Source organism: Parasteatoda tepidariorum, chromosome 8 (assembly GCF_982258835.1).
Source record: "Parasteatoda tepidariorum strain Cologne lab strain chromosome 8, Ptep-v5.0, whole genome shotgun sequence".
Taxonomy (NCBI): Eukaryota; Metazoa; Arthropoda; class Arachnida; order Araneae; family Theridiidae; genus Parasteatoda; species Parasteatoda tepidariorum.
The window spans coordinates 16,873,084-16,895,989 of NC_141762.1; the positions used below are offsets into that span (position 1 = coordinate 16,873,084).

A 22,906-nucleotide genomic window follows, 5' to 3' on the forward strand; every position below is an offset into this window, starting at 1 on the left:
TTTACTGTTCCAATGATGGTACCAAACTTCATTTTCCTCTTGGCAATTATGCTGTTTTTTTCACGTTGAAGTCTATACTATCATCTTGTGCTGCAAGGTGTGTCTAGACAGAGTTTATCTAAATATACCTATTCACATCTGTTTTGACAGGCTGGGTGCTGTTCTGTTCACCTCATCCTTAGTGTAGGAGTGCTTTTCAGTCCTCTGTGATCTTTTTCTCTATAACAAGATATACATAAATTGGGTACCTGGAAATGAGCTGGCTAATAAATTAATAAGTGCCCCGAACCAGCTTAGGGACTCACACATCCTTTAGGGCCCCAATTTTTAAGCTCTATGGCAAGATTGCCTATGAGCAATGGCACAACTCAGACGGTCAAATATAAGGTAAGGAGTTAAATCGCGACTGCCCGGTGAGCATCAAAAGGAGCTTCTCAAGCTCCAGGAACGGGCTCTCCTCAACAGGAATGGCATGAGGAATATCGTTGGTCTTCTCACTGGTTACCTCTATGTTATGGGTATTGCACCCGATCCTTTAAAAATAAATATGTTATATCACAAAATCTAATGGCTGTTTTTCTGTTTTGTATTGGAAGCTTGTTATGTAAAATACATTGTTACAATTGTTAATTCCAGAAAAATTAGGAATTTCTTGGTTGGTATAAATGTTTTTTCACCATTTTGATATATTTTTATTCTTAGGATTGAGTGGTTTTTGTAATTTTATTGCAAGTACCACACATTTTTAACAATCATTCCAAAGCTTCTCAACTGGTTGTATGATTCATGGCAAGACATGTGACGGATCTCTCATTATTAATTCAATTTATCACCAATCCGCACACAATGTTCGAACAAATTGAACCGAAGAGGTGTTCTCAATTACATGGGAATAAAATTTCTACAAACATCCAGATGCTCTTTTTTATTCTGATATCGCCAATAAAATAATTTTCAAGAAGTTTAGGAAATTTCCTCATTAAATCTTGGTTAAGCTCATAATAAGAACTTTGTAAAAGTTTTTTAACATTAAAAATTTTCATACTAAACCTTGGATTTTGGTCTATTAGTGCTTATAATAAACAAACTCAACTGTTTTCTAACTCATTCTTGGAATTCCATGTGGAAAGTAATGCAGTATGCACATTTCTATTAAATTCTTAGATATATTCACATTTTTAAATGTATATGGTTAATTTTTAAATGATTTTAATTGGATTGACATTGATTCGTGTTTATGTTTTGTACATGTTTTAGTAGTCAGCATTATAGATGAATTAAAGGTTAGACTTGTGGGGGTCTTATAAGTCACCATAAAACAAAAGAAATTCAGGCCTGTTAGTAGATAAAAAAATGTATTCTTCATATGAAATTGCCTTTAAAAAGATCAGTGTAAGAAATACCGAGCAATGAACTTTACCTTTAAAAAAAAAAAAAAAAACAGTGTAGAAAATACCGGGCAAGTGTATACCAGAGAATGGCCCACACATGTCTGCTAGGTTATTATTCATAATACATGGAGATTAGTAAAAATCTATACCTTTTTCAATAAAGAAAACAAAATAAAATTTGTATCTTCTTGATGCATCAAGATAATACTTTCAACTAATGCTAATAAATCATACTTATACTAATAAAATAAAGTTGGTACTGCTACTATTTCTAATCGGTCAAAGAATCTCTCAAAATAATCATTAAAAAGTAATTTGTAATCCATCTAATTAAGTTTTAAGGATTGCATACATATATTATGTCTTTGGATGCTAAGAAAAATATTTTAAAAATAACCCTACATAGGATAAGCGCAACTTATTTAATTTCCATATTTAAAAATATTTTCTAGTTCTTTTTTCTGCTACAATACTTAAATATTTTTGTTTAATCACAATTCTGTTTTATACTTAACATTACTTTTGATTTTTTTTAATTTAAAATAAACTAATGATGTCAAGGTATTTTTTTCACTTTATTATTTGTCAAAGTATTTTTTTATTTTATCATGTTATATCTTATTTCTAAGATCTATAATTTTAATCATCTTTGTACATAATTTTAAACATTATGTATTAAGTTTTGAAAACTTTAGAAACAAAATAAATTTTTGTTTTGGTATTAAGTTCAGATTATTTTTAAATTAAACCTGAATAAATAAAATTGAAACCTATGTAATAAAATATTACTAAGATTAAGATAACATTAAAAAAAAAATTACCCTCAGATTGAAATTGCATAATCATATACATTCATCTTGGAATACAACTTTCAAATCATTACAGTAAAATAATTTACCTACCAAGAAAAATTTATTAGATTTTGTTTTATTCAAACAAAATTATATTAATTTTAAAACACGTGGATTATGTAGTAGGAGAAGTTTTGAAAAGACAGTAGCCATACCTAGGTTGCAAAGTACATTATTAGACCTGCAGTGTTCCTAGTTTTCTATAGATAAAATTGTTGCTAATGTTGACTGATCTGACTTAAAATTAAGTACATAAGTTATTACAGAAATATAACAAATATAATTTGCGCTATAACCTATTTAGTGAACATGCATTGTTCAATCAAATACAGTTCAATACAAAAGTATGTGATGGTTCAAGTTCTGAAAAAGTATTAAAGAATGTTTATATTTGACTTTTATAATTAAGTGTAATTCCCCCCCCCCCAAAAAAAAAATTCCATGCATTTTGAGAAAAAAATTAATACAAAAATAAACAATATGTACAAGAAACAATAGCTGATCTAATATAGCAACTGAAGTTCCATGATATCCTCCATCTTCAATAAATAATTAAACATGCTACTTAAATAAAAATATTTCAATAAGTGATTTATTTAAAAAAAATCTTAAATTATTTACAAATGGATTTTATGAAAAATATGTTACAAAGTATAGAAGCATTGAAAACATTTATGCTTAATTAATTACAACACTATGTATAATCCATATCATTGTCTTCCATGTCATCTATTTCTTCAGGATACTGCAAAACATTAAAAACAAAATTTTTTTTATTTTGATGTATCACATATTACCATATTTTTAAGCAAAAAACAAAATAACAGGGTTCCCACTCAATTTCAGAAAAAGAATTCACTGACTTTCTCTTTTTCAGGTACATCAAGAAAATTTCAGTGAAAATAAAGACCATATTTTATATATACCTTGAAATATTTCAGCAGAAAACTTACATTTTTTTTAATTTTGAGATGTCAAATATTAGATTTTGTATGAAAAAAAATCATTGAATAATGATGAAAGCTTGAAAGTTTCATTAAAATGTGACATTTTTGCAACAAATATTTGTAATAGATGCTAGAATTATTTAACTTGAATTTAAATAACTGATTAGTGTTGCTGACTGTTCTGAGACTGGTTATTTTCAAAGTATGAAATTGAAATTTTTCAGGTTTTATAAAAAATTGCAATTTTTCCTGACTATTCTCCGCTTTATAGAATCAAAATAAAATTCCCTGGCAATTCTACGTTTTCCCTGTTCTCCCTGACCAAAGGGAACCCTGTAATAAGTATTGAATTATGATAATAAATTTAACTATCAACATTTCAGTTGAATTATTCAAAGTGATTTTCTAAATTCTTAGCTGGAAATAATAGCTGGAATAGAATTGCACGACTATTTTGCACAGATATCAGAAAGCTGTAATTCTCAATTTTGAAATCAATATATGGATGTAGAACACAATTTTTTTTTTCTTAAGGAATGTCAAGTGCACTTTCACAATAATTTCCTTTTTCTACTAATATTGGAATAAAAACAATCTGAATTTTTGAATCTGATTTTAGACAAATAATCTCAAATAACGACAACTAATTGTACTAGCTTCAACAAAGTAATTTTGAATGACAGAATCAAAAATTTGAACAAAATCAATCAAACAGTTAAAAATTTAAAAAGGTTAATATTTTCAAATGTAATTTATTCGGAACTATTTCACCCTGATATGGCTAAGCATAAAAAAAAACATTAAAAGACCCAACTAAACTAAACTGTTCAGACATATTTTTAGATAGAACACTTATATTTTATAGGTTCAAAAACTAAACTAGTAAAAAAAAATATGTATACAGAATTAATGGTTTCGATTTTTTTCAAATTTCATACAAACAGATAAAAAAAAAGAGATATTTTGACATTTATATGCAGTTATCTAACAATAGCTGAATATAAGTTAGTGTTTTTGCTTTAGTTTCATAAGAATTGTATTTACTGTGCATCAAAGAAGCACAAAATGGTGTACAAAGGCATGATAAATCAACTTACATACTAAACAGGCAATAAAGCTTAAAATAAATGTGAACCTAGTGAAATGTGAATTGTGATTAAAGGCATTAAGATCATTCCAGAACAAAAAAATGCCTGTGAGAAAATATGTTTTTGTTTCAGCTAAAATTAGTTAAGTTTAAAGCTTTCTTTTGCCAAATTATAATACATGCTGTATTTTGTTTCCAATGAAGTAATTTGAAGGGGAAAAAAAAGTACCTTAACTTTTACATCTAAATCTTCTCCATATTGTATTGCATTGTCAATTGTGAGTAGAAGGTCACCGACGCTTTCCTGATTCTTGATATTTAATGGTAAAAACTTCACAATGCTATAATTTTCTACCTGAAAAGAAATCAGATAAAATATTAGATTGATTGATTGATTGATAATACATTAAGATAATACAGTAGGGAACCGATTATCCGGAACGATCGGGACCATCGCTCTTCCGGATAACTGATTTTTCCGGTTTTCTGAATCGCTACAAAAAACCGTTTCTTTTTATTGTTAAACCAATTTAAAAAAAATATTTGGAAATAATTTTAAAAAGAAGAAAAAACTATGAAGTAATACACTAATGATTATTTCCAAAATGATGGTAAGGTAAACATCGTTCAAAAAAGAAAGAAAAATCCTAAAACCTTATGAGGAAAAAAATATTTTTTCAAAAAAAATGGCGGGAAAATTTATCGAATTTCATTCCGGTTTTTTGGTTTTCCGGTTTTCTGATTTCCGGATAACTGGTTCTGTACTGTAGAATAATTATCTATATAAACAGGTAAAAATTTAAGATAGAATATGACTTGTTAAGAATTATTTAACATAAAAATACTTTTAGCCACAATATAATTTATGAATTAAAGATTTCCTAACATACTGATTCAGGTCAGTTATTTATTTTTTTCCTTATATTTAAAAGTATTTTTGTGCCATCATCTTTTTGTAAATTGCCTTCTACACCAAATTAAAGCATCCTTATTTTAAAATAAACACGTTTTTAATTGAATATGTCTTATTGCTTTACTTATATTAGGCAAGTGATTTTTTTCAGTATTTTTTAGCGGTGCCTTCAGTATTTTATTTTTTTGTAATTGTGCATTAATATCTTAAAATAAGCTGACAAACAGGCATTTTCTTCGCAATTCAATATTTGTTATTATAATTGTGTCACATGAGTGTAGAAAATAATTTACGTATTGTTCGAAAACATCACAATAGCTCTTATATTATCATATACACAGCTATACCTTGAACATGCATCTTATTTTACCCTATTTAATTTTAATATTATTATACCTAATTTTGTAAATTCATTCTACTAAAACTGACCTTTTACTAATGGAATCTCCAATAAAGATGCATTCGTCAAATTGGCTTCGTACACTGAATTAAACTAAAGTTTTTTTTAAATAATTTATAAAATTTTTTTAATTACCTAAATACCAATGCTATAAAATCATATAAAAAACATTTATAAATTTTAAATTAATTTAAACAATATTATACCTTACTTTATAGATTCATTATACTAAAACTCGCCTTTTACCAACAGGATCCCCAATAAAGATGTTTTCGGCAAATCGGCTTTGTATACCAAATTGAACAAAAGTTCAAATATTTTTTCTAAGGCAAAATGTTGTTCCCAGGTGAGTAGGCGGGGGACTTTCTTCATTTGGAGTTTGTAGACAAGCTTCTTTCACTTTAAAGATCAAAAGATCTTACCAGCTACCCAATCATCTTAGCAACTCCCAGACGCATGCGAAGATAGGTGCAACCTCATTGATATAATTAACAAGGCAGAATAAACATGAATAGAGTGTGCCCCCCCTTCTAAGGACACCGAACTACAAAAGAGGCAATTTTCTACCCTCTTTAGAGAATTCGAAGAAAAAGACAGATATTTGTTTTTAAAGAGAAAGAGGTAAAAAACACATGTGGTCATAGCCCTACCTAAGTTAACTGGACAAATCAGCGCTTTACTATTATTTACAGCAGAGTGGTTATTTACAGAAGAGCATTTATCACACATACAATATTTTGCTCGGTTAATTTCTTTATGTGAAGTTTATAATTCCCTTTTCTGCTTCACATGATGCTCAGTTTATATTTTATCATATGTCAGCTAGCACAAAGCTGCACCTCAGGATGCGTAACATTAGTGATTTAAACTGTGTATCTTAGAAATACAGAAAAAGACACACCATACTAAATGATAGATAAGTATTGAAATATCAAAAAGTTCATTTTTTTTTAAACAGCCATTTTATGTACGGTCTAAAAAGTAGCACTTTGAGATATTTTGTCAAATTAAATCAACTATAATTAAAATTCTTTTTTATGAACATTAATATTATTATAACCTTGAAATTTGGAATTTCTAAATAAAAATATTTTTCCACGTTTTTATAGCAATCATGCATTTCCAATTAAAAAACATTGGGATTGAAATTTTATAATGAAAAATTGGTCAAGATCTGATTAATCAGGAAACCTAGTAAATTCAAATGTTATATTGTGAGGCTATGCTACCGGCAACGTCAACTGTTATCTATCTAAAGGTAGATAGAATCGAGTCAACACGCCTTATATATAATAGTGAATTGGAATTGAGAATAATTGTAGTGGTAGCTACGCTACAATATACAAATGTGAAATATGTGTATATTAGAAGACAGTATACATACTAGACTACAAATTGCTTTGTTTAGTTTTGAAAACTTCTTGCCCCACTTGCAAGCACATTGTTCATCTTCCAACAAATATTGTAAATCTGGATCTAAATATCTGAAAAACAGTAAAAATAACTAACTAACTTGGAGATAAAAACTGAAATAAAAATATTTATTTGCCTAAAAATTTTATGTTTAAAAATTGTAAAAAGGATAAAAAAAAGATTAATGAAGAAAATTATGAAAAAATTAGGGCTATTTACTGTGCATAGGCTGCAATTATATAAAATTCATAAAATATTAAAAAAAATTTTTAAAAAAAGAAAAGATATAATCTTGTCATCAGGTCACACGATTATATCTGAAAAAAAAAAGTGCTTTCTAATATTGTAATATTTCTAATATTGTGAAGCAATTAGGCAAAACAAAAGCAAAATTCCCCGGTCCCTGGGAAGAGTAGCATGCCTGTAATAAATTATTTTCTGAAGACATTATTAATTAATAAATTAATCATTTCTAAAGTACAGCATGTTGATTTTGGGACACACACTGCTTAAATGGAGGAATTTATGTTTTATTAACTGTGATTAAATTTTCAACACAATGAACACAAATCATGCTATCAACTAAGTTTGACATAAAAAATAAAAAAAAAAAAGATCTCAATGAGGATAATAAATATGAAGTTATCCATGAAACACGTTTCGACATAGTGCAATTTTTTAATGGCAGTAAGAAGGTAATACTCAATGCAATGAGAGAACTTAAATTCTTAGAATGTAAATAAATGATACCTTTCGATTTGTTTTCTTGTATGCTTTGTCAATAAATCCATTTTGGAAAGCACATTTACATGAGGAATTTCTAGAGTTATCATTGCTGACAATGCACTCATGAGACCAGATATAAATTTTGAAGGTTCAATCATGAATTGAGAATCAATAAGAAATACACCACAGACAATAAAATCCAACTGTTGCAGGTGAGCAACAATTTTAGGCATTACATCTAAATGTGTGTAGAGTTCAATCTGACCTGTAGTATGAACAAATAAGCTTCTAAGAAACATACAAATATTTTTAATCTGATATGAACAAAAGCATAAAAATCAAAAGTTATCTTCACATATTTTCTTTTAAGAAACAAAATTCCCAAAGATCACTTATTGCAGATTTCACTCATTGCATGATCATAATTTGTATTGAGAATAATATGTTTAAATTAGAAATTTTTTCAACTCTGTTTGATTTTTAAAAAATATCGAATAAAAATTAAACAAAGCTCAAAATATTTTAAACAAATACTGTTAAGATTTGCAATTACTGGCCTTAAAATCCAAAAAACATGTACACTTTACCTTACTTGGAGCAAGTCATTGTCTATTTACATGTGTCAGTCATTGAAAAGAGATTATAGAATTGTGATGAAAGGTATTAAGCATTAAATTAAAGTTTTCTATCTAATTAGAGAAAAAAAATTTAAAAAGCATAGAAGAGAGATTCGTATAACTTAAAAACTACCTAGATAAAAAAAAAAAAAAAAATTCAACCTAATAGTTAAGCTGACTATTTATAACATGACCTTGATAGTGGATCTGACTATTTATAAATATTGAAATGAAGTCCTAAAAATAGAATTTGTGTTTTATTGCCCTAAAAATATAAATTTGATACGAATATAATAAAATGTGTAAATATAAATTTTTATAAATGAATTTAAAATTTTGAAATATATCTTATATAAATTCAATCCCTACCTGGACAATCAAACAAAATATAATCATCTTGTTCGTCTCCCAGTTGTTCAGTGAGCCATTCCAAATGAGCAGTAAGATATCTATATTTCAAAAAAAAATAAATAAATAAATGAAAAATACTATTTTAATATAAAGTTATCAACACTATAGCTTTGTTTAATGATACAATTTTTAAGAAATATGCAAATAAGTTAAACAAATAACAATAAAAATGGAAGACAAAATCTCTTAAATTAAAAGAGAGGATACTCACTCTAAACAAAATATAAGACCACCATTTGGACCATAATGCAATTCTTCATCTTCCAAAGCATCATCCAATTGTATTAATTCTCTTACATCTAGCAACATAAATATAAATCATAAATTTTAGTTTTTCAATAATTAAAATAAAGAGAGGGGGGGAGAGCAATGGAATTGACATAGTCAGATAATACCCTCACTCATTTTTTTTAAAGATATTAAATGCCATACATTTGCCCAGAATTCCCTTCACCGATGACTTTCTAAGAGAGTTAAAAGTGTTTTTTTTTTTTTTTTTTTTTTATCTATCTACACTACCCAGGTGAGTTTGGAATTTTCAGAACAACTTTGAAGCAATGCTGTGCTAAGTTTTTTTTCGTTGCAGAAATTTTGTTTTGAATTCCATTGTAGAATAGCTAGTCGTTTGTAAAATTAATATGAATTGAGAAGTTTATGGATTATGATAAGATTAACAGGACATGGAAGCTATTTTTAGGAAAATAAATTGGATGCATAATTTATAGGCGACTAATTGAATCAGGGTTCGCCAAGTGGGCCCACTTTGAAAAAACCCGCCTGGGTTTTATTGGGTGGGCCCACCTTGAAAAAACCCACTTGGAACGATAAGTGGGTTTTTTCAAAATTTTTTTTTTTTTTACTAAAACTTATTGTTTTGCATTTACTTTTATATAATTTATTGTGCAGCATAAATTTGTCAAATAGAGTTGCATGTTTTATGTGATTAAGTTTTTAATATTAGTAAAGTAAAAGAAACTCGAATCTTCATATAGTTTTATAGTAGGTACTATTGAAAACTTTAAGTGGGTTTTTTCAAAAAGTAATATTTTAATGATATTAAATCAAATAATAATTTAAATAATATAGTCTGAAAAGATCAATTTTTCGAATATAGTTGCATGCTTTATATATTAATAAACAAGTTATTATTATTAATTCATATGTTTAAAAAAATTGAAAAGAAACAATTTTTTTTCTTTTTTTACCAAGTGATACATTAACAAATTTAAACAGTTTTATTTTCTGGCTTTAAAAAAAAAAAGAAGCTAAAACTTTTTATAAGAGAATTTTTTTAAATTATTTATCGAAAAATGAAATCATTTTCCTAGGGTTAATTCTTTAAAAACAAATGGGACAAGTAACTGATACTCTTTATAATTATACGTAGTTTTAATTTCACTTTCTATTAATCTTATTATAAAAACATGTAAGACCATTAAATATTTATTTCAGTTTTTTATTTAACTCAAGTCAAATGAAATTTTAGCTTTTACTGATTATAAATATTTACAGATTATAATAGGTAATATCCATATGTTTAATAAATATAGTAAATAAATGTGTGTGAAAACAAAAAGATTAATAAACTTGTTTCTTTTATATTACTGCATTTATATTTTATAATTCTTGAGTTAAAAAATTATGAAACATAATGTACTTAACAATAAAGAAGATTCAAATATGTGATATTAGTGATAATGCATTATTTAAACTTAATATAGAATACATATAACCAGGGTTCCCCAAGTGGGCCCACTTTGAAAAAACCCACTTGGTGGTTTTTTTCACAAATTGTTTTTTTTTTTTTTAATTTGGTTCAAAAAGAAGTATCTCCTAATACTATCATTGGACACATCGTTGAAGTTAACAAATATTTTTGAAACGTGCATCAAGCACATGGATGGGTAAATGAAAAAAACTGCTTGATGACCCAATGACACTAGGTGGAATTCATATTGTAAGCGCGTAAAAACTTTTGCCAATTATTACCATAAATATGAAGAGATTGTTCTTGAACATCAAAATGAATCTAATAATAATATGTCAAAAATATCAAATACTGTTGGGCTTTACCAATAAACTATCAATTGAGAAAAACAGATATCAATTGTTTCTGAAGCTCTAAAAAAGCTTCAATCAGAAAACATTTCAATTTCAGAAGCTGTTGAAATATGAATAAACTTACTATCGTGTGATGAATTAGAACCCCATAAACATTTTGTAAAAAGATTCAATCAGGCTGTTCAGCCACATCATTTATTAGCATATGCATCCTGAATCCCGAAACAAGGGGACAATTTTTAAATGAGGAGCAGGACCAAGTAGCAGAAAACTGTCTTTCTAAGCACCATCCAGAATTTCTGCCACGTGTTATGGCATTCAAAATTTCCGATCCTGAATACTTTTCAAAATCAATGATGCTTGACACTGTTATTCAACAGTTTTCATCAAAAAATAGTGAAAAATTATGGCAAAAAAAAACTAAATAAGTAAATAAATAAAATTCCTAGCTTTCGCAAAACTTCTGTCAATTCTTTTTTTTTTTTTTGCACTCAACACCAGCATCCTCTGTCTCTATCGAAAGACACTTTTCAACTTTCGGTTTGGTGCAGAGTAAACTTCGAAATAGATTAGAAATAGATAAAGTTACAAAACTCACAAAAGTGCATCACCATCTAAGAGAGAAATGTAGACACTTTGAATCTGTTGTATGATAATAATAATAAAGGAAAAAATTGACCTTTTTTTAAAGTTAACTCCTAACATCTGCTGACAAATTTTAACTATTTGGAGAAAGTTTATCACAATTAAAAAACAATTAAAATATTACTTTTAAGATTTTTTAAATATTATTTTTAAGATTTCATTTGAATACAATTTATTTTGTTTCTTTTAATCATGTTTAAAAATATTGAAAGCAAACAAAAAAATTTCTATTAAGTGATACATTAAACAACAATAAACAAATTTAAAGTTTTATTTTCTGATTTTAAAAAAATAAGCTATAACTTTTTATCTATGCTTTTTTATAATTTTAAGATTAATTTGCTCTTTGAAACTATAAAGTTAAAATGTATCTAAAAATGCATATATTTATCTAAATATTTTAAAAAAGGAACAAGTAACTGATACTCTTTATAATTATACATAATTTTAATTTCACTTTCCATTAATCGTATTGTAAAAACATGGAAGACCAATAAATATTTATTCCAGTTTAATTTTATTACAGGTAAAAGTCAGATGAAATTTTAGTGCTTACTTATACAACACTATTTAATAAATAAAAATATTTTCACAGTAAAATTTATGAGCACTAAATGAAAAAACCCACTTTTCCCCGGGTTTTTTCAAATAAAACTCAATTTTCCCCGGGTTTTTTCAATAAAACCCAGGCGGGTTGGGTTTTTTCAAAAATCCCCGGGTTTTTTCAAACCCTGAATTGAATAGTTGTTTATATTTTATGAATTAGTTATTACAATTTCATTTTCAAAATATACATTTTAATGGTTGTAAAAGTCAACTTTGGTACATAAGCAAAACATTCCACCATAATTTCAGGTTTGAATATCTATGGTTGAATAGATTGATATACAATAAAAGCAATAGGTTTAAAGATTACAGTATTTAGAAGCAAGAATAATATTAAATCCTGCTTCTAAATATAAACTACATTGATAAAATTTCTTTTTATTAATTTCAAATTTAAAATGTACATACCAGCAATAGGTTCATAAGTAAAACACTCAGCAGCCGGATCAAGATTGAAAACCTTGACAAACCTTTGGGCATCAGAACAGTACTTCACAACAGTAGAGCAATAAGTGGACTTGAAAATAATGTAAAAAATAAATGTCAAAAATCAACAAAATGATAAGATTTTTACGAAAAATAATTATTCATAGAGACACTCAGAATGATTCTTTTCATTTTGCATACAAAACCTCTAGTTCGAAAAGCCTTAAGCAGAGTTTCCTAGGAATAAAAGGAGCAGGGCGCTTCCTCTCTAAAAAGGGTACTTTAAGAATGTATTTTGAAAGGGCACTCATTTAATGCCTGTAATATTATGTAATAACTGAATTTTATGCTCAACAATATTTAAATTATCTTCTCATACTATTATATGAGCATATTTCAAATGGTAATTCTCTCTCATCATCAAAATAAGAGAAAAATTTGCAGTTTATAAAAATAAGACATGCTTAAACGCAACCTACACATGTATTTTTTTTCTCTAAAAAAAGTAAACTAGTAAAAAATGATTAATTGAATAACAATTTCAAAGCTTTTTTTCTATAACTTAAACTGAAAATTATAACAAAATGAATATTTAAAGATGAATTTTTTTTTGAAAAAAAAAAAGGTATTTATTTAAAAAAAAATACTTTTAAATTTAGAAACCACTTAAAAAATTAATTAATGTTCCCCTCCCGAAAAAAGATAGTTACAAAAATTTAACTAGTTGAGAATAATCCTAACAAACTAAATATTTGTCATAGTAATCAGAATTAAACCTTTAAACACATATAATTTTACCAGTGAGTAATTATTATTCAAAAACAGTGATTAACTTTTTTAAAAAATGGAATCTGTATAAAAATGCAAAGTTTTTCAGGGATGGCGACTTACTTTTACAAAAAGGGCACATTTATTGGAATCAAAGGGCAAGCAGGGTTTGCCGCCCTGCTTAGCTTGAATACTGCCTTAGGTATATACATTTGGTGAGAAAAGCTTTTTTTTTTTAATTAACCCCTTGCTTGTTGTTTTTCGATTTCTTTTTGCTAGCAAGCAGGCGATCTTAGGGATTTAGTAGCATGCAGGCAAGGCATAAAGAGCAAAATGATAATGTCAAAAATAAGAAGAATGTAACATTATGTCAAAAACAAGATGCACAAAATATGATATTCATAATTTTACTTTAAAAAGTGATAACACGTTAACAAAAATCACATAAAACTATTTTAACAACATATAACAATTTATGTAAAAAAAACATAGTATTTTTTATTTTACTATTCATTACATTCATTGCGAATCGGATGTCTTAAAAAAGTGATACATCAAACTCCAAATTCACGTATCACAATAGCGTATTATCGGAATATGAAAATATTAATTTGATCGAAAATATGATATAAAATAGCCCAAAAAACAACCAGGAAACGTTAATTATGACGAAATTGTCTCAAATCGAACGTTAAAAGAAGCATATTAAGTCTCATACAAATATAGGAGAAAATAGAAAAATCATGAGAAAAAAGCCGAAAAAATTACAAATAAATGCTGAAGAAACCAATAGGTTGTCTGTAAAATTCGTGCTAATACATTATCTAGTATTATAGAATCAACATGAATTTTTTGAACGATCCATTATCATCCGGGAAATTATAATGGAATCGACACGAATTGAACATGGTAATAACATTGTATTAAAAATATCAGATTTTGAAAAATCATGTAAAAGGGGCCGATAGAATGGTAAATAATTGTCCAAAAAACCTATCATAAAACACTGCAAAATTGTGACAGAATCGCCATGAATCGAACACATCAAAAAGTGATAACTCAAATTTGAATTTCGAACATCCTCTTAAACCTATCAATATTAAAAAAAAAAATTTAAAAAAAAACATGTAAAAGGGCCGAAAAAATTATTAATAACTTACGACCATCATCAAATGCTGTGAACATTGCACTACAATATTAAAATTAAAAAATCTTGAGAAAAAGGTCGAAAAAAATGATAATTTTTGAAAAAAGTATCATTAAGCGGCCTGAAATTACAATGGGATTGTCCCAAATTGAATACATTAAATACTGGTACCTCAAATTCGAATGAACCAGGGTTGGAGTTTTTGCCGGCAAAAAGGGTTTTTTGCCAGGACAGTGGCAAAAACCTGATAAAAACTAGCAAAAACTGGTAAAAACCGGCAAAAACCAAATTATCTAAAATGCTGATTAAATATTATTACAAAATACTTGAAACAAATTTAAATCAATCATAAAGAATAATAATTTTGATACATCACATGAAAAAATTATCTTTAACATATAAATAACTAATATAAGGGGAATAATTTTTAAGAGATTGAAAGTTTTTGACCTCTTTTCATTTTAGAATCCTTAAATAATGTTTTTTTACAAATAAATAAATATTATTATTTGTACAATAATTAACTACACATGTTGATAGACATTTTATGCTTTAAATTATAGTTATATTACTTTAAAATAAGTTCATTTCATTGGAAAAAAGAGAATAATCAAATTTTCCAATCAATGTTTTAAACTACTAAAATGATATATTACATTATGATTTAATTATGGAATAATAATTTTGTTAATTTCTTGTAAATATTTATATTTATAGTATATATTTCAATTTTAGGAATAATTTTGTATCAAAAATGAGTTTTTGTCCTCTCATCATGGAAAATATAGGTTTTTGCCGATTTGTAAGTTAGGGAGTTACAAAAATATTCATAAGTTTATAAAGTAAATTCTATGCCTACTAAACTAAAATTAATGAAGAGGGAAATCTTAAAAAAATTCCAGAATTTGCGGATGGCCACTCTAAGTTTTAATTAAGACAATAAAGATAGCAAAATAATCACTTTGCCTGAACCAGCAGGACCAATCACGAGCTGAGCGTATCTCATATTTTATGGATTCTGGTCTGTTTCTTATTCAGTCAATAACAGGCCCTTTACGGTTCTGATAAAAAAATGTACTAATTATGACAAATATTTTAGATATTCACAACAAAGATATTTTAACGAAAATCCCGTTACTTTTTTAATGAAAAGAAAGCAATGCAATCAACAAGTAAGAACGCAATGCTGGTTTGTTTTGATTAATACCTATGAAACCACTTCTGACTGACTATTTCTGTAGCTCTCAAGACTAACAAGAGAAATTATAACTTTGAAAGTCAAAGTTCTAGTAGATAAACTTTATAAAATGACGAAGAAATAAGTGGTCAAATGCTTACCGTCGTGATAGATAAAAATTTTTTTGTCCTCTTTAATATCCTAAATTTTTGATGAAATGTTATTATTTTAAATACTAAATGAAACAATAACAACATGACAAGTTGAAATTTTTATTACAATATTAAAAAGCTTCCTTTTTTTGTGCAACTTCTCTATGTTTTAGGATAGGCTGTCGAGTTTTGATACGGCAATGTCTCAGTATCCTAATAGAAATCTGTCTAATTTTTTAAGCTCTAGTAACATTTACTCTAGTAGAGCTGATCTCCATTCTAATAGAGATCCTAGGACTTTTGACAGACCGGTATTTATTTTTAATTAATTAATTTACAATTATAAATTGTGCTAATTAAAACTAATTTTATGTTGTATATAATGCTATATCGAAAATGAGGGAGTATTTACAACCTGTTCATGCTAACTACAATCACCATATGATTTTTATACTTCTTAAAACAAAAACATGCATATGATTGCCTGGTGATATTTTCGTATCGTGATCTGTAGAGTCAACTACAATCGCCAAGGAGCCAAATAGACTTAAAGCTTGCAAAATTTCTTTGAGAAACATACATAAGTGATCGTGAGTTATACCCTTCGAGTTATTCCGCTTCTGTGATATCTCTTTTTAGTTTCTCGCAGGTCACTGTCGGGAAGTTGCCAAGGCTTGGTGATTATTCAGTGGCAGACAGTGTTGTGGAAATCTTGGGATATTTCTGATTGCCTGGGAGTGGCTACAAAGGGTCTGGTTCATTTCCTCGACAATCACTTCATCGACAAACCATTTAAACGGCTTGGTAATTTTGATGATAAGGTCGTTTTTCTTGATTTGGTCAGTTCGTCAACTTGTCACTTCATGAACACGGTCGGTAAGGTAGTTTTGTCGTCAGATTCGATTCGTTGACCGCTTTTTTGCATTTTGCCTTCATTTTTTACAGATTTACATTAAACATCTATTTATCTTAACAATATTATTATAGAAATTTTATATAAAATGAAAATTTTTTATACTATGTTGTATTTGTGAGGAAAGAACTGTTTTTTTAATATTGTCCACTTCTTTAGTTTTACATCCAATTATAGAAAACAAAACTTTTGTTTGTTCTAGTGATTATATACAGATATTTATTTCTAAGGTTAATTGTTTAATTTTTTAAGTGCATCATTATGGAGTAGCATATCAATGGCAATCACAATAACTACCGTGAATAATTCTTAATATAGCAAGTGAAGGAAGGGGAAAAAATACAAGGAAGAAAAAAACAGGAATTATTGTATCAGTGATTATTAATAATTAGTGAATACTGAAATGATTTTGATGCTTAAAATTGTATTTTAATTTTGCTTTTTCAAGTAAATTGATAGATATTTACAAAGCATGAGATCGGTTGATGTATCAATAACTACTTTTTCTATATCTAAATTGTAATAGAGTAGGTAATGCTTGTCCTCAGGATTGGTGAAGATTGTCCTCAGATAATTAATAAGCATGATATCCTAACAGTTGTTAATAGCTCGTTGTGGGTCTAATGTGACATTTACAATCAAATTATTTTTAATATCAAATCAAATAATTTTTCTGGAGAATAAAAATATATGCTCCATCTGTCCTGAATTAGTTACTACTTTTAGGTCAAAAATTTTGTCTCAAATTAGTTACTACATTTAGGTCAAAAATTATCTGATTTTTAGAAATTATCTTTATTTTGTTACACAAAAATATATTATTTTTAATTGTACTTTTATAAGAATATGTTTCAAAAAGGATATGTTAATATAATGTAAAGTTTTGTCTGGAATTTTTTTAATTACAGTTTTACAACATAAAATATAATTGATTAAAAATTTTAAAACATTTTCCTTCCTCTTTATAGTTATAATTTCATTCTTTTGCAGGGTGTTGGGAACTTACCAATATTCTGTGATGAAGATCCTCCCCCATCTCCATCAAGGTTCTCTTCTGGATCTAAGAACATTAATTCTGAGCTGTATGCTCAAGCTCTAGCTGCTAAATCAAATCTTGGATTAATGGACAATAAATCAAGCTCATCTGCTTTAGAATCTTTACGTAACTATGGGACACTACAAGGAAGTTCTCCAATTCATTCTCCTAGTAGAGATAGCTTGAACAGAAATTTGCCTGCTTATTCAAATAAAAATGACTACAATTTTTACAATTCTTCATTTGCATCTTCTGCAGAAACAGACTTTTCATCTATCTATACAAATCCAAATGAAAAAGTTGCTTCACATGAAAGAAGCACGAGACCGCCATCATCAGACGCATCAAGTCCATATACAGGTGTTAAGCCTATTATTAGCAATCTGCAGTCAATAGATGATGAAGATGAATTTTTGTATGGGGATTCTAATCCTCTACCCGAAGAACCAGCTAAAAAAGTAACTGAACAAAACAAGAATTCTGAAACTAGTTTAGTTGATACAAATTGGAGTGATGATGAGGATTCAGAATTGCTTAAATTTCAACCGTATAGAGGTCCTTATGCGAAGAGATCAGACGAAAGGAAAATCATGGAAAGAAAATCTAAAGACTCATTGATTCGAAGCAGTAATCCCTCTATATCAGGTAGATCATTAACCGCTGATGCTAAAGATGCCATCAATAAGTATTTATCTCAAGGTAGTACGACTTCTGACAAAGTTAAAGCTGTGCAGCAGAGTGATGATTTTTATTTTAATAAAAACTTAGAAACACCTCCTCAGCAAGTTCTCTCCCAGAAATTAGACTCTGAATGGAGATCAGACTTTGCAAAATCTTCACCAGAATATTCTAAAATGACTAATTTTACTCATTCTAATAAAGAGTATCCATCACCTATATCGCAGCCTAGAGAAGGTTCTTTTGATTTAAAACCACAATATTTGAAAGATTTTCCCATTCCTCGAAATCAGAAGGAAGAATTAAAGGATAGTCCTAAATTTAATTTGAATGATTATTCCTTGCAAAGTTCCAGACATCCCACTAGTATATCTCGTTTTGATAATAGAGAAAGTCCTGAAAGATTGTCCAAACTGCAAATAAATTTGAAATCTGACGATATGATGTCTAGTAAACGAATTGTTCGTGTGCGTGAGGATAATCTTCCAAGTACAACACCCAAATCTGCTAGTCCCATAATGATTGATAATTTTTCTAATGAAGGCATTGGAACTCGTCGCGTAATTCGAGAGAAAGTTGATGCTAGCGTTTTTAAATCTCTTTCTGATTTACCATCTAAAGCAGTTGAAGGACCTGCTCTTCCTAAAAGATATTCTAGTGAAAGTTCCAAGAAAATTAAAGAAAATGTATCTAAGCTATCAAATAAGAATCCAAAAAATAGAAACTATTCTCCTAGCCGTAAAGCTCTTACGCATAAGGAATATTCAGAACACGATACCCGTTTTTCATCTAGGGATCACAGCCCACATCGTAGAGCACGAGAAAGATCTCCAAATTATAAAACCCGTTCTCCTTATCATTGGGAAAATCCTGAAAGAAAGAAATACCATTCTAGAGGCAGAAGTCCTAAACCACATTCACGTGATAGGCATGGAGTATCACCTCCTAGAAGGCGGTCGCGTAGTAGGCATGGTAGAGGACGATCTAGAAGCCCTAGATATCGTAGGCAATCACGTTCAAGAAGTCCCAAACATTCTAGAGAGAGAAGTCCGCATAAACATTCCTATGGTAAGAAAAGATTTTCATCTGACAGTTCTTCAAGTAGTGAGTCAGAAAACTTATTTGATAAAAATTCTGATAGTTTGTCTGATGTTTCTACTAAAGGTCTATCTGGTTTTGATTTCAAAAATGAAAAAAAATTGAATTTGAGAATAGAAAAGCACTTTAAAGAAATCAGTGGTCCAAATCAAGATTCAGAAACTAGTTCCTCTTTGCGAAGTAAATCACATAACACCTTAGAAATAAAAGGGTCTGATACTCTAACAAGATCTGTTACAATTGATAACCAACATGGTAAAAAAGTTGAAGAGGATGTGGAAATATTAGAAGTATTTCCATCAAGAAAAGAAGTATTTGACAAAACCAATGAACTTGACGAGAACATTCCCCAAAACATTAATTCCTCATTATCTGCTGCTCCAGATATGCAAAAGCAAGTCTTGCATGCGCAACAAGTTATGCCCCTTCAACAAGCTTTACCCCCGCAGCAAATTATACCACAAGTTTTGTCACCTGCAGCTGTTCCATTTCCTCAATCTTTGCCATTTCATAGCTCATACCCTATGCAGCAACCATCTCCTTTTTCTAATTTTACCTACTCCCCAAACTATCCTCCTCCTGTTGCTCCAAATTCTATGCCATATAACTATCCATCGCCTATGACTACATCATACAATATGTATGCTCCGAGATCCTTAGTTCCTCCCCCAATTTCAAGGATAAATTTGAAAAATGTTCCTGTATCTGATATTCCATCTGCTCCAGTAAGTTCTGCACCGAATTTAATTCCTGTCTCCACAGCAAGCTCTAAACAAATGGATATTTCTGCTAAACTTACCTCTCAGATTAATCAAATGATTGAGAGTGCAAAGTCTTCAGTAAAAATTTCTCCTACATCAAAGACTTCTGTAATTGAATCGACGCAGGCAACTAAAACTTCTACTACTAATTCTTATACTACCCAAGTTACAGATACTTTCAAATCATCTAATAAAAATAATTCACCTGTAACTAAGTCTACTGAGTCTTCTTTAAGATGGCAACCAATATCAATGCCTATAAAAAAATCAGGTTCAAGTTTCTATAAAGATAAACATATTGAAGATAAACAAGTTAATGCAAATGATGCCCTGAATAAAGAAAAATATAAAGAGTGTTATTACGATAGATATGTGTTACAAAAAACTTTAAAAAATACTTCGAAAGACACTTCTGAAATTAGAAATCTTTTGGGTGAACTTGAAAAGAAAAACGTACCCGAGGAAATGGACAAAGGCATGATTAGTCTGATTATGAGATGTAGAAATCTGCATGACAAAGCTCAAGAAGAACTTAAGTCACTAATTGATGAGGCCAAGCAGAAACAAATAGACTTAAGTGCATTAGGAAATAAAATTAAAAAGGAAGATCTTAAATTAATACAAGAAGAAGTTGAAACACAGGTAAATTACAAAAGATTAAAAGATATAAATTAGTTTTTTTTTTTTTTTTTTTTTAGTTACATAACATTTTCTATGTTATCCCTTAATCCTATATTAACCCTTTAGGTGTTAGGTGCAAGATATGTCCTATGTTGCAAGCTGGTTTTTCTTAATGTCTAAGTTAAGAATAAAAGCCAAAAAAAAAGAGAGTTGACTTAATCCATATAAATTAATCATAAAATAATGAGGAAAAAAATATTTTCTACTCTTTTTAGGTTCAAATTATATCTTTTCATTGCATTTAAACTAATCATAATCATAGGGTGAAATATAAACATTTTAAATTCTTTAAATAATTGAGCTAGTTAAAATTTCCAAGTTATCTTAAATATGTTAAATCAAAGTGGGGAAAATAATAAAATAATAATAAATCAAAGTAATGGGGAAATTCTTTAGATTTTATCAAATTTAAAATCTCTGAATCGGTTGGTTATAGCCCCTCTTTTCTTGGAATTACAACTCATGAAAGATATCTTGACCTCACTCACCACTTGCCTTCATTTTATTGATTTTTTTTTTCCACTCTTTTCCATTCAGTTTTAAATCTATAGCAGATTAAAAAACATTTTATATGAAATGACAATATTTGCTTTATTTTCAACAGGTAAATGAGAACAGTTTTAAATCCCGTAATGTATCAAGTCTTGTTAAATATTCAGGATTTGATTCAGGTCATAACTGGTGTGATTCCTGCTGTAAAGAGTTTACAACTATTGCCAGCCTCCTGAATCATTACTATACGTCTGATCATTTAAAGGTAATTGCGTTTATTTAATATTTTTATTTGCTAATATTTGAGTTCATTTTTTTTTTTTTTTTTGATTTACATAATTGGATAGTTTTGTTGTCTAGAAATTTTGAAATCCATCTTCAAATGTGTACATAACAATGTCAGATTTCATATTCGTCTTGATTTTCCCGATAAAAAAATATTTAGTCCTGATATTCCTGATTCTTTTTTTCTTTTTCTGTGTTCAGAACATCCCCTTATCTATGAATTATTGAATTGAAGATTCAAAAATTTTGTATTTTTAGTAAAAATGGTAAAAATAAAATTTTTAGTAATAATAGTAAAAATCACAATATTTAATACTTAAAACTCAAGGCCACCCTCTAATTATGTATGGTTCAGTCATAAAACCTTTACTTGCAGCATTATTAATTTTTTACGACTTTTTGGGAAATCATGCATTCTCTGGAGAAAAAAAAATCTATTAACGATTTTACATTGTCAAATTTTTATAGATATGATTGCAGGAGTCATAGGCTTATTTATTATTTTCAGCAAATGCGATGACGAATTTGTAGGATGGAATATTGTAGTTTACGATTTTTAATTTGACCGTTTCATCTGTTATTAGAAGTGATTAATTAAAATTAAAAACAGTTAATATGTTATCAGGGGTCTGTCTAGGTTTTTCTGTGAGGTACCTATTTTGTGAAAATTTAGACATAATTTGTAAAAATTAAAAATTACGTTAAAAAATTAAAACAAAAATGAAAAAATATGGATTTATCGTTTCTGACGGGATACAAAAATAAAATTGTAAGAAAAAGTATTTTGTAAAACGACCGTTTTTTTCTAAAGTTGAATTTGTGAAGGTACCGTTAAACAGTAGTAAATTTGGCCTGGACAGACCCCTGATTATGGAATATTTGAATGGTAAATTGAGGGTTCATCCACTAAATTACTTTTGTATAAACGTGTTATGCTGCATATTCATTGTTTTGATTTCGAGATTGTTATACCCTACTTTAAAATTACTTTATTAAAGAAATTTTTAAATTTAAGATATTGGCCTGAGAGAATATTATTAGATACTGGTAATTTTTTAAATGCAATGCAACAGTAGTTTAAAGTATTCTATGCATTGATCTTAAACTGTTAGGAGTTATTAAGTGCTCTATTAATAAAATTATACTGAAAACTGTTAAAAATTTCTGTCTTTTTGACAACATAATTCTGAAATTAAATAAAAACTTATATAATTTTTCTTTTGC

The 22,906-nt window shown here is 28.2% G+C and overlaps 2 protein-coding genes across 15 annotated transcripts in view; one reads left to right on the forward strand and one right to left on the reverse strand.

The window, feature by feature from the left end:
* Nucleotides 1-2,812: 2,812 nt before the first annotated feature.
* On the reverse strand, nt 2,813-15,657 carry LOC107456557 (GPN-loop GTPase 3). 2 transcript variants are annotated; one of them, XM_016074453.5, is made up of 9 exons: nt 15,548-15,657; nt 15,371-15,470; nt 12,477-12,585; nt 8,968-9,055; nt 8,715-8,794; nt 7,753-7,993; nt 6,974-7,073; nt 4,506-4,631; nt 2,813-2,987 (listed from the first exon to the last, which is right to left on the reverse strand). In XM_016074453.5, the coding sequence occupies exons 2-9, from the start codon at nt 15,413-15,415 to the stop codon at nt 2,937-2,939; spliced, it is 840 nt and encodes a 279-aa protein (XP_015929939.1). In that variant the 5' UTR covers nt 15,416-15,470; nt 15,548-15,657; the 3' UTR covers nt 2,813-2,936. The 2 variants fall into 2 exon arrangements, with proteins under 2 accessions (XP_015929939.1, XP_087006023.1); XM_087149897.1 differs by lacking the exon at nt 15,548-15,657 and having other exon boundaries at nt 15,371-15,541.
* Nucleotides 15,658-15,718: 61 nt separating this feature from the next.
* Nucleotides 15,719-22,906, forward strand: part of LOC107456545 (uncharacterized) — a 30,910-nt gene continuing 23,722 nt past the window's right edge. For 12 of the 13 annotated variants that reach the window (XM_043047312.3, XM_043047313.3, XM_043047315.3 and 9 more), the window contains exons 1-3: nt 15,719-16,049; nt 17,642-20,866; nt 21,510-21,662. In XM_043047312.3, coding sequence (XP_042903246.2) covers nt 15,939-16,049; nt 17,642-20,866; nt 21,510-21,662 — 3,489 coding nt within the window. In that variant the 5' untranslated portion in view covers nt 15,719-15,938. Of the gene's footprint in view, nt 16,050-16,404; nt 16,615-17,641; nt 20,867-21,509; nt 21,663-22,906 lie in introns of those variants that run through there. The other variant, XM_043047322.3, reaches the window with a different exon arrangement.